This window comes from Parus major, chromosome 28 (genome assembly GCF_001522545.3).
Source record: "Parus major isolate Abel chromosome 28, Parus_major1.1, whole genome shotgun sequence".
In the NCBI taxonomy this organism is placed as follows: Eukaryota; Metazoa; Chordata; class Aves; order Passeriformes; family Paridae; genus Parus; species Parus major.
This window is the reverse complement of record NC_031797.1, coordinates 591,483-603,068: the sequence shown is the minus strand read 5'-3', so window position 1 is coordinate 603,068 and position 11,586 is coordinate 591,483. Positions and strand designations below refer to the sequence as shown.

Below are 11,586 nucleotides of genomic sequence, written 5' to 3'. Positions count from 1 at the left end.
CAGGTGTCTGGCCCATCCATGGGACAATCTTGGTGCCATGGCATCTCTCCACCCCCTACACCCCTCACATGGACATGAAGAAAGGCTGCAGAGACATCCCCCCAAAGTCTGAATTCCACAGCCATGACCAAGGGGAGAGTGAGGGGTCTGTGGGACCAGCAGCTTGGCCAGTATCCGTCCATCCGTCCATCCGTCCATCCATCCATCCATCCATCCATCATCCATCCATCCATCCATCCATCTGTCCATCCATCCATCATCCACCCATCATCCATCCATCATCCATCCATCCATCCGTCCATCCATCCGTCCATCCATCTGTCCATCCATCCATCATCCATCATCCACCATCCATCCACCATCCATCCATCATCCATCCATCCATCCCTGATCCCCTTATTTCACTGTGCCGCTGTAGAGGTGTCAGGGAGTGATCTGAGTTGACCCTAAGACAAGAAGGTACTTTTGGTTACTCCAGAGTAGCCACCACCACATGCTGGGGCTTTGAGGGGTGCCAAGGCAGCTATTCAGTTGCTCCCCTGTGCTGTCCCTGTAATGTCCCAGTGTGTGGCTTGGATGTGGCTGATGTCCCAGGAAGCTCAGGCAGAGTGGAGCTGCAATGGGCCCAGCTGGGTGCAAGGGTAATGCCAGATCCAAACAGAATCTCTTTGCCAGTGGGTCTCTCAGCTTTGTTACACTTCCCCATTCAGGAAATGGGAGGAAAGCAGGGATTGGCCACCTCTCCAGCTGTCCTCCAGATTTTGTGACAAAAGTCTGTAGTGGGGACAGTCTCTAGTGGCTACCAGGCCCATAGCAGAGCTGTGGCAATAGGGCAGGATGGGGCTGAAGCAGAGGATGGATAAACTTTATGCATGGCAAGAGGAGGGGCTGGAGCCCCAGGACTCTGCGAGCCTCATGCCCAGCGTGGGTGGCTGCTGGGCTCTCACGGGTGTGTGCACTGGGATGCTGGGAGATTACACCCAGCTTCAATTAAGTAACGAGATCATCCCTGCTGCGCTGATGCTGAAGGGCCTAATTGAAATGACAAGACTTTGCTAAATCCCAGTGGGCAACACAGGGATGTTCCAGCATCAGCTGAGCTCTCCTGGAGCAGCATTCCCATTCCTGGGCTCAGCAGCCTGGCTGAGGATCAGGGCTGAACTGTGCCCCAGCTGCCTGAAGTCAGAGGATCTCAACTTGGTGTCATTTCACAATGCAATGCTCCTGCAAAGTGCTGAGCTAATGTGCCTTTCTCATGTGTTTTCTCCAATGCATTTGTCTCCAAGGCTTCTCAAAGGAAGGTGACTCTTCTACTCCAGGCTCCCCATCAGCCTTCTATTTATTTGCTGGGTCCTCTCCAGAGCATGAAAATGTGCTTTGATTGCACACAGCTGAGGAGGACCCCATCCCTCAAACCCATCTTCTGGACCCCATCCCTCAGATCCCAATGCTGCTAGTGGTGTTGGAGGAGCCTGTTTACTGAGCATCTAGCCCCTGAGTAAACATTGCCCCCTTTCCCATCCTCATCCCACCTTGAGGCTCCTGCAGCCCCATGAGGTCCAACCCATAGCTCCCTACTCCCATTGGAGGGAGGCAGGATTTGTCCTACAGCTTGGGCATTTGTTGACACCTTCTTGGTCAAAAAAAAAGAAGAAGAAAATAAAATAATAAAAGCCAGGACAGAAACCTGCCTTAAGGTGGTTTTCTTGGGCAGGAGCCTTTGCTTTTGGGGCTGTGCCCATCTGGGACCCTTAGTGGCACCAGGGCTTGCTCCCTGCCCCACTCCATCCCTCTCACTCCCATCACCATCCCAGCCAGGCTTACCAGGTCTGTCAGCTCGAGTGCCCGCAGCAGGAACCCCAGGAGGCATCCAGTGACAACCGACAGCATCGAGAGAGTCAAGAGGCCATTTTTGTACCAGAAAGCCCGTACCCACTTCCAGAGGCGCAGAAGGGCCGTGGACAGTGAGTGCAGCACAGCTCTTCTGACCCACTCCCACATGGTCGTCCTCAGCCGCCCAGATGATGCCCCTGGGAGCAGCTCCCAGCCCCACTCATGGCCATGGGCCCCACGGCACCGATGGACCCCTGCTCTGTGCCAGGAGCTGAGTGTGCTGGTGGCTAATCCCCAGAACCAAAAGCTTCAGGGATATTTGGGAGCCTTTCCCATAATGGAAAGTGACGTCTTCAACTGGTTAATCTGGGCTTGGCATCCTGCCGGTGAGGTGCTGAACCCTCCCAGTTTAACCCTCCAGCCCCTGGGATGGGGGCCAGTGTGCAGAATGAGAGCAGGGACTCAGCCTCAGAACTTCTCCGTGTTTCTGATCCAAAAGGATTTGGGTCCTGCCACCAGATCTGGGTCCTGCATTAGATTTGTGCTCCCCACCACCTGATCCTGCCCCCTCTGTGGGGGCTTCATGAAGGCAGGGTCTGCAAAGGGAAACTTTCCCAGTGAATGAGAGAATTTTCCATAGCATCTGCAGACACAGCCCAAGGCACCAACAGATGATACTGAATGTTCCCACACAAATATCTGCCTGAACAGATCCAACCTCCTGCCAGCTCTCCAGGGAAGCTGCCCCAAGGCCATGAGATGCTGATGGAGCACCTGGTCCATAATTCATTATATTTGAGCATATTTCTCTGTCCAGATTGCCTCTGGCTCAGGCCAGGAGTGTCACTGGAGCCAGAGTGTGGTGCAGAATGAAAAGACAGGTGGTCCCAGGCTGAAGATGCTCTGGGAATGGAAAATACGGAAACCTTAATGGGCCTGATTTTACCCCTCTCTCCCTACCCAAAAAAGAAAAAAAAGTCCATGAAACCCTCTTGAACCACTGCTATATTTTACATGGACAAAACAGAGCTACAGTGATGGTGTGACTTGAGGATCTGGGGCCATCTGCCCCGTGGGACAGGATCTGTGCAGCTCCATGTGCTGAGCAGCCATAGCACTGCTCTGGCAGGGACACGGTGGCTTTGCAGTCTGTCTCAGAGGAGGCAGAGCACCTTCACAAAAGGAGCCTGGTGTCTGGTGCTGTTCATGTTTCAGCCCTTGGGGCTCTCTGGTGCTGTCTTGTGCCTTTGGCCTTAGCATGGTTGGCTCAGCCTGCCAGAATTAGAGAAAGTGTGTGCTTGTGAGTAGAGCTGAAACACAGTTGTCGCTATTCAGCTCCGTCTTAAGAGCCAACTGCCAGCCAGGGATGGAGTTTGTATGTCAGAAAAGAGCAACTGTTGGGAAAAGAGAAGTCTGAGTTGTCTGGGGGATCAGGGACACCTCAAAGGACATTGAGGGGGCCCTGGGGCTGGCAGCAAGTGGAGGGAGAAAGCTGAAAACAGGTACAGAGAAGTCCAAACAATTTGGAACAGAGGAACTTGAAGACTTTTAAGGAACTGTGAGTAAGTAAAGGATACCTCAGGGAGAGGAAGAGGAATCACTCAAAGGGAAGGAAGAGGCAAGGCAGCAAAACAGCAAAGGGTCAGGAGGAGGGGAATCTTGGTGCTGGTGTGATGGTCCCTGTGGCCAGTGAAAGGGTATGGCAGCAGTTCTGTGCACCTACCATAAATCTCAACGTCATCATAGATGTCAGTGTCCCTGCAAGGACAAAGATGGGTGCTGTAGGCAGTGTGATCTCCCATGTCCCACTGCCTTCCAACCCCCAGGGTAAGGGCCAGCTCCTGCTGCCATATCTGTCTCATCTCCTGCTGACCTGTCTGTGGACTCTGGTGTCCACCTGCAGCCCCATTTCCACCTCCCAGTGCTGTGCTCTCCCTGCATGGCTGGGACCATCTGGAGTGGGGTTAAGATGACTCTGGCCCCTCTCAGGATGGTGGCCTTGTCCCAGACTGCCAGGAGCTGCAGACCCAACCATGCAAAGGGGCTGCACCCTGTGACACCGCTGCATCCTGTGCCAGCAGCAGCCTCTGAGCAGTGTCTGGGCAGATCCCACATGAGGGACCACACCCTGGGGAGTGCTTCAAGTGCCCCAGTGACAGAACCTCTCCTCACACAGGGGAACCAGCTGGTGTTAGGCTCATGGTCATAGCATGAGCTGGGTAGTTTTGAGTCATCAGCCAGGACTAGTTTGGCACTGGCCACTCATGGGGAAGTTGTTGCAACTCATGGAGTGGAGATGGATGGGCTCAAAAGGGTACTCACAGAGGCAGCATCACAGCCCGGGGCACGTAGCCATCTGCAACAGAGTGAAGAAAAACATGTCAGGTTGTGCTGGGAATCAGGGCATGAGCGGGAATCACCCCAGCACCTGCCCCTGCTCAGGGTTTAGTAACACCTCATGTTCCCAGAAAGAGCTGGGACAAGGAGAAATCCAGCTCTGGGCAGCCAAGCTGGACCCTTCAGAGGAACTTGCTCTGGGCAGTGTCAGGATGGAGCCTTCCAGGCTGAGTGGCAGCTGACAGGGAAGAGCCTGATCTCTTCCTCTCTGCTTGAGGGATCTGCAGCCCATTCCTCCCAAGCAACTCTCAGTGCAGACACAGCTTGTGGCGTTGGAGCCCATGGCAAAGCCTGGTGTGCCAGGCTGGCAGTCAGGAGGCTTCAAGGACTGAAAAAGCCTTTAGCAGAGGGAAAGGACAAGCTCAGCTCACAGCAGAAATGCTGCTGCAGAGTGGAAGCAAGAGCATGACATTTGTGCAGAGGAAAGTGGGAACCTTCTCAGGGTAGCAGGGTAGCTGTCACATCTGTCTAACAGGTGGAGGAGATCTGGCAGGAGGTCTGGCAGGGGGTGTTTTTATGAAGAAGCTTCTTCTCAAAACTGCTGTGCTCCCTGCTGTGGGCAAACCCCATCCCCCTCCAGACTTACACCTCCTCTGGCTGTTCCGGCAGAGGATTTGCTTCTGATTTGTAAACTGAATGACATCAAGGATTTCTCCCCGTCTCAGTGGCAGGTTCTTTGGACCACCCCTCTTCTCTGTTGCTGCAGGGTCAACCATCATCTGGGTCAGGACACTGATGGTGCCTTCGAACTGAAACACAAACAGCAGCGCCCATGGGGAGTCAAGTCAGGCAGATCGCTGACTGTTCTCCCTCCTTGAAAAAAAGCAGATTCCTCTCTGGCCAAATGGTCTGTGGGACTGGTCTGATCTGGGGAAATGGGGCAGGTGTGACCTGGGGGAACAAGGCAGGGTGTGATCTGGGTATCACTGGCCCCTGTGGAGCACAGCTCCTTTCTACCATTGCACTGCACCCTTCCCAGGAAGGGAAAAAGAGCTCAGAGGGAAAAGTGATCACTTGCTGCTGCTCACCTTAAATTTCTTCTGAAACTCCCTGTCCATCTTCTCTTCCTTCTTGCATGTCTTGAGTGTCATGGTCTTCATCTTCTGAGAGACCTGGGGTTCTCTACAGTCATTGAAAGCCAGGGGAAGATTCAGATGACCCCATGATCTACTCCCTCCTTCTCCTCCTACTCCCCTTCTCCCTGCTGGCTGCTCCCCATTGCATTTCTCTGCACCAGCTCTGGGGCTATGGGTGCTCTCAGGGCCAGGTGTACAGCCTCCAGCTTGTGCTCTTCACCACAGACATTCCTATTCCAAGCCCAGTAGAGACCACTAAAGCAACAGCTTAGAGTAGCAAGGAGCCCTGGCCATTTTAGGACCCTTAGAAAGAGTTAAAAAAAAACATTACCTCTGTGTAGCTGCCAGCAAGGTAACCCAGTTAGAGGCTTGGCCAGCATTTCCACCTGTAAAACCAAACCCCAGGAGAGGTGCTGCCATGAGGCTGCTGTGAGGTGTAAACACCTGCCAAAATAGGATACAAAGAGCAGCAAAAGCTTTCTCCTCCTGGGACCAAATCCTGAGTTTGGCCCCAAGTCTCAGGGATCAGGGTATCCTGTGCCCATTTGCAAGGGGAACCCACTGCCCTCCTGTGTGGGGGAGCAGCAAGGCTTAGCACAGGCCATGCCACTGCCCATGGCTCACTGGGGCCTCACAGCTCTCTGAGCTGCAGGTCTTACCCCAAACAGCATCCAAGCCCCTCCTGTACTCACCTCCTCTGGGGCAAGGATATACTGGCAGTGGGGACACAGAAGGCAGAAGGAGGCCTGGGCTTCTCCTGGCAAGCCCAACAGGTTCAACATCATCGTATATCTCATCTTCATCCCTGTGAGAGGCAGAACAAGGTTAGGAAGTGCTGCTGCAATGACGGTGCTGAGGGCTGAGGGCAGAATCAGGGCTGCCAGGAGGAGGTGGGGAACAAGCAGGTGGGCTGGCCATGGACCATCCCTGGCTCTGGGGCAGAGCTGGACAGCAGCTCCGTGCCCTGTGCTAGCAGCTCCTCACACAGCTGGATGGGGACAGGCAGCAGGGTGCAATGTGAGATAACGTAGCCCCAGGGGATGGCCCAACTTCACACTGCTTGCACACCCTGGGCTCCAACAGCAGGCAGGAAAACCCAAATATCCTCTTTCTGTCGTGTCTTGTGCTCTTCCCAGTGGCTTGGCACAGCTTGGAAGTGCAGCCTCAGTCCTTACCCTATGCCACTCGGAGCATCCTGCGGTGGGAACCTTGTGGGCACTGATGCAGCATAGCCTGATTGCAGATGACCTGTGAAAAACAGCAGAACAGGAGGGAGCAGAGAGGGATTATTTCATATTTTCTCCTCAGCTCTGTCAGCCACCCTGAGGTCAGAGCCACTCTGGGCTGGATTTAGTGCAGGGGAAGGTGGGGAGATAAAACTTAACACACATCTTTATAGAACAAGGAGCTTTTACTCCATAGCCCATCTAGGGATTTTCTTCCAGCACACTGGTGCACAGATCATCAGGTTCCTCACTGAGGACCTTGAATATGCATTTTTCCATTTGTATATTTCTAATATTACTTTCTTCCTGGACAAATGATGGAAGGAGAGGGGAAGAGGACAAAAGAGGTATCATGAACAGGTGGAAAACCCCTAAATTTCAGATATGTACCAGAGTCAGGGCAAGTCTTGGATATCTCCATGCACTCAGGAGCATCATATTGCTGCCCCCTTTAGGATTGCCAGCATGACCACCCCCCTGCTAACAAGAAATTATTTATATCACAAGCCTTGTATCCAGCCTGGTCAACCAGACCAACCAACAATGGGCACAACATCAAATCTCTGCTGGTTTATGGTACCAAATAATACACAATCAGATACTTGGTCCTAAAAATAGTAAGATTGCCCTAAAAATTAACAAAAATTATCAAATCAAGACAAGGTGTAACTGTAGATGGTGCAGCTTGCCTCAGGACCCATGAGACAAATATATACTTGTAGCCAGTCATGGGAGAATCTCCCAGCACAACAGTGTGGCCAGCCCTGATAACAGCTTTTAATTATAACACAGACCAGCTCGATTTTTCAGTTCTCTTAAGAAGAGGAAGTCTACTCCCATAGTTAGAGAAACTGAGCAAGAAATGGTATTTGAAACAGCTTTCATCACCTGAAGTGTGGATTAGCAGAACAGCAGCTGTGAGAAACCACCACAGCAGCCTAGATCTGGAAGGCCACTGTAGACTGTGGCAGGGCAATGTCTGACTGGCACCTCCCCACCTGCTCTTGCCCATCACCCCCAGGCCTGCCCCATGGCACCTCAGGGAAGAGTCTGGCCCCATTTTCTCCCTGTTGGGTAGCTGTGGGCAGTGAGAGCTCCCCTTCCTCCCTTTTCTCCCAGCTGAACAAGCCTGGGTCTCAGCATTTCTTTCTCCATGTGCTCCAGTCCCCAACCATCTTGGACTCACTCCAGTTTGGCAATATCTCTCATGTTACTTACTGCAACCTTACTTCCTACAGATACTCCAGAGGTGGAAACTTGTGCCTAGCCAGGGACAGGGCACTTTGTTTTTTTTGCCCTCCTTGTCTCTCATTCTCATCCTCATGCTATTGCCTATAAAAGCCCCTTTGGTAATGCAAGCCTCCACCTCTCCATCAGCCCTCCCAGTATTTCCATCTCCCAAGAGCTGCAGGCCCTAACTGGGTTGATTTTTCTTCCTGAATGAGCAGCACCCTTCCCTGCAGGACTTTCATGTGCCTGGCCATACCCAGCTGAGCACTCCTTGGTGGTTCTGTGGCAGGATGGATGGATGTCCCAGGATGTGCAGCTGCTCTGAACTTTGCCAAATCCACATCAGGAGGGCGTCGGGGCTTGCTTGGCTTCACTCCCAGTTCCCTGACATGTGGCAAAGGCTTCCTCTGAGGCACCCACTCTGTCCTTTGGGGGCTTCCCACAGGGAGCAGAGGGGCTGCAACAGCTGTGCCTTTGGCAACAACTGCTGGAGCCCCCTTGTCTTTGTCAGGTGGCCATGTCTGCTGGGCTGGCTTCCTGCGGGGAGGATCAGAGCTGGCTTCCACCTTCTTGTTCAACACATCTCCTCCTGGCTTTGCAGGCACTGGCTGGAAGTTGGCATCTTGAGCCATTCCCTGCTTCCGACACACCGTTTGTGCCAGGCTCTCACAGGCAGAATGAGATGAAGGCTGTCCCAAACTCTGACCCATACTGTGAGATGGAGAGGCCTTGCAGAAGCCCACCCTCCTGCTCCACAGAGGCTCCTGAGGAGGATCACCCTTGGCAGGGGTCTGTCTTGGTTCTGGTCCATGAGAGGCTGCAGGGCGACTCTCTGGCCAGCCACCCTCTTCAGGAGGTTCTTTCCTGTTCTGTTGGAACTTTGCTCGAAGGTGCTTCACCACAGCATCTCTCCCCTCCAGATGCATCTGTACCCATTAAGAAAAACAGTTCCAGTTAAAATACCATGGAGGAAAATAAGTCAAAATTCTCCCTGGAGAATGTGGTATTCCTTCAACATGGTCTCACACTAAATTTTCTCCATGAAACCAGGTCTTTGCTCAAAAAGGTTCTGAAACATTTCTGAGAAAACAACATGGGGCTGCACCAAACTGGGACCAGGTTACCCCACCACAGGGGCACCCAGGAGACCTTTCATGGAGTCTTTTGGTCTGATCCACCCTCTGTCCACTACCAGGGACCATCAGATCAGAGGGATTGGGTGGTAGTAGCAAAGCTCCTGAGGGCAGAATCTGAGATCCAGAGATTTCCCAGGGCTCAGATGGGAGCAACCTGCCTTACCCTGGTCCTGTTTCCCATGATGAGTTGGTGGGGGAGACCACACAGGGCCATTGGATCCCCCCCTGGAGGAAAAGCTGGGATGGCACTGCTAAGACTCATCCTACCATAGCCTGAGTGCAGAAAACAGAAGGCCAAGAGGCAGCAGACTGCCCTACTTTTCTGACACGTGTGTTTCCTGTGTGGTTCACACTGTGCACACATGAATTGGGACACATCTGCTCCAGTACAGGCTGCCTTTAGCTTCCTTAGTGACCAAAATTCACCTTTTTCTAGAGTCTCCAGAGAAAAGCTGCCAGGAGAAGGCTGTGAATGGCTCTCAGAAGAAGATTGCCAGCTTGTAGGTATGGCACAAAGCTACAGGATGGGGCTACATTTTTCCTAAGTTTCTCAGGTGGACTTTGTGAGAGGAAGGGATCAGCTTACCCTCCCCATCTTTCTTCCACACCTCTCATTCTCATCCTCATCTCACCGCTGTGTCCCCAGACCACAGCGTCCCTTGGCACCAGAGCTGGCTGTTTCGCTGGAGCTGTATGCTTTGACTTTGGAGCTCTTCTCCTTCTGGGATTTCAGTTTTGGTTTATGATTGCATAATTTTTATTTTCACAAGGGAAGGGCTGATACAAGGGAGAGAAGCTGATACAATGGTTTTAGACATAACTTATCAAATGTATATATACAGACTTACAAAAGTGCAAGCTCCCCAGGCAAACACCCCAATTTTCCTGGTAAACCCTCAAATGCAGCACTTGGCACAGCAGTGCTGAAGCAGCATAAATTTGCCACTTCCTGTATACCAGCAGTGGGGCTTTCACTCCAATTTGTGAAAAAAACAACATTTTCCAGATTCCCAAACATGCCATTGGGATTTTTAATACCTGTAAGATTTGGTGGTTTGTAATGATCAGTTTTGGGCTAGTTCCATGAGCTGAGACTTGCTCAGAGTCCTTGGATATACAGCACTGCCATCACTGTGATTAGTTCCAGGTTTTCCAATCCATTTTTGTGCTGGTGGGGGCTCTTCTGGTCTCGGTGGGAGTGTGGCCTCCTCCTTTCATAGACATTTATATTCAGCCCAAGTTCACCCAGCAAACCTTCCTCTGAGACTGGTCAGAGACCTTTGAAACTCTGTCCAGCTCAGATGTACAGGAAGATTTTGACTTTCAGGAGGAGTGACGGTGTTGGCCAGATCCAACCCCTCACAAGGACATCCCCAAAACCCTTCCAAGCAGGACATATGGCTCCCAGAGTCCCGTACCCATGTCCACTACAGCCAGGTCTGGTTCTTACTCACCATCTTCCATTAGTGGATGCTTTCCTGTGTGCTCACCTCCTTGTTAAAGACCACCCGAAGTGTTCTGGACAAGTCTGTCTGAGGCTCCCTCCCTTGAAACCAGAAGCTCTTTCCTAAAGGCTGGTGAGGAACTCTGTGCAACACCAGGAAGCTGCTTTTGCCTGATGGTGAGACCGCACAAGGAGGAGGAGAAAGAGGAGGAGGAGCAGCTCTCAATACACCACCAGTTTGGCTTTGCTGCTGTTTGACGCTTGCAGCCCTCCAAGTCCTGCTGGGCATAAGAGCTGTGTCCAAAGGAGAGCCCCAGTTTTGGGAACTGACTGCAGGATGCCAGGGGGTGGAACCAGGAGGGTGGGAAATGTTCTTGTCCAGTGGTGGCCCAGGATTCCTCTGCAGGTCAGGTCTCAAAGCTGCAGGTGACTTGCAGATGGGAGGGTGCAGAGGGTGCACAACTGAGCTCTGTGGGAGCACAGAAAACTGGGTGAGGGCTATGGCTTCCTGGAGTATCCAAAACTGCAGGACATGAGCTCCACTGAAGAGCCTAGTTCCTCTGGGAAGCAAGGGGAAGCTCTGCAGAGCAGGGTGCTGTGTCAGGCCATCACAGTATCTAACTGTCCCGATGTCACTGTTTACTGCCTCTGAATGGTCTGACAGGTCGAGTCAAGGGGTGCTCTGGTCTGCTGGTTGGTGCTGGTGTCCCTGCTCCAAGACTGGCATGGCCCTGCAGCCCTTTGGGAAGGTGTCTCACCAGCAGTGCCCGAGGCGGCTCCTGCCTGCAGATGGGTTAAGGATAAGACAGAGTTTGAGGACATGGGGGAGGGCAGGCCATGGGCAACAAGCTGGCACCTGTTGGCCAAGGGAGGCGGTCCTGGGGCTTCTGTGGGAGGTGGTGGGTGCCCAAGGGGGGCACTGGAGGACTTGATCCCACCAGCTGGAGATGGGATGGAGAGGGTGTGCTGCGAGGTCCCACACTGGACCCACAGCTCAGGGGAGCTGACTCTGGGGCACAGGAGGGGAAGACAGCAGTGACAGCCACCTCCCACCTGCCCCACTGCCCCTGCAACGGGGAGGGCATGTCCCTATCTGTGGGGAGAGGGAGGCCCGGGAGCCGTGCTGGGGCACGGGGGTGGCGCGGAGGCACTGAGGGCCATCTTTGGGGAGGACAGGGGGATGTGTTACGCTGTGTTAGGGGACGTGGTGAAGGGGAAGATGGGGGGGCATGTTTGGCGATGGG

The 11,586-nt window shown here is 53.0% G+C and overlaps 1 protein-coding gene across 3 annotated transcripts; it reads right to left on the bottom strand.

Moving 5' to 3' along the window:
• Window positions 1–2,820: 2,820 nt before the first annotated feature.
• PRAM1 (PML-RARA regulated adaptor molecule 1) lies at window positions 2,821–11,357 on the bottom strand. 3 transcript variants are annotated; one of them, XM_015651766.3, is made up of 10 exons: window positions 10,353–11,354; window positions 8,019–8,688; window positions 6,482–6,554; window positions 5,999–6,111; window positions 5,638–5,692; window positions 5,259–5,352; window positions 4,817–4,979; window positions 4,156–4,189; window positions 3,557–3,591; window positions 2,821–3,105 (listed from the first exon to the last, which is right to left on the bottom strand). In XM_015651766.3, the coding sequence occupies exons 1-10, from the start codon at window positions 10,353–10,355 to the stop codon at window positions 3,101–3,103; spliced, it is 1,245 nt and encodes a 414-aa protein (XP_015507252.1). In that variant the 5' UTR covers window positions 10,356–11,354; the 3' UTR covers window positions 2,821–3,100. The 3 variants fall into 3 exon arrangements, with proteins under 3 accessions (XP_015507252.1, XP_033376057.1, XP_033376058.1); XM_033520166.1 differs by having other exon boundaries at window positions 10,389–11,354; XM_033520167.1 differs by lacking the exon at window positions 4,156–4,189 and having other exon boundaries at window positions 4,819–4,979; window positions 10,389–11,357.
• Window positions 11,358–11,586: the final 229 nt, after the last annotated feature.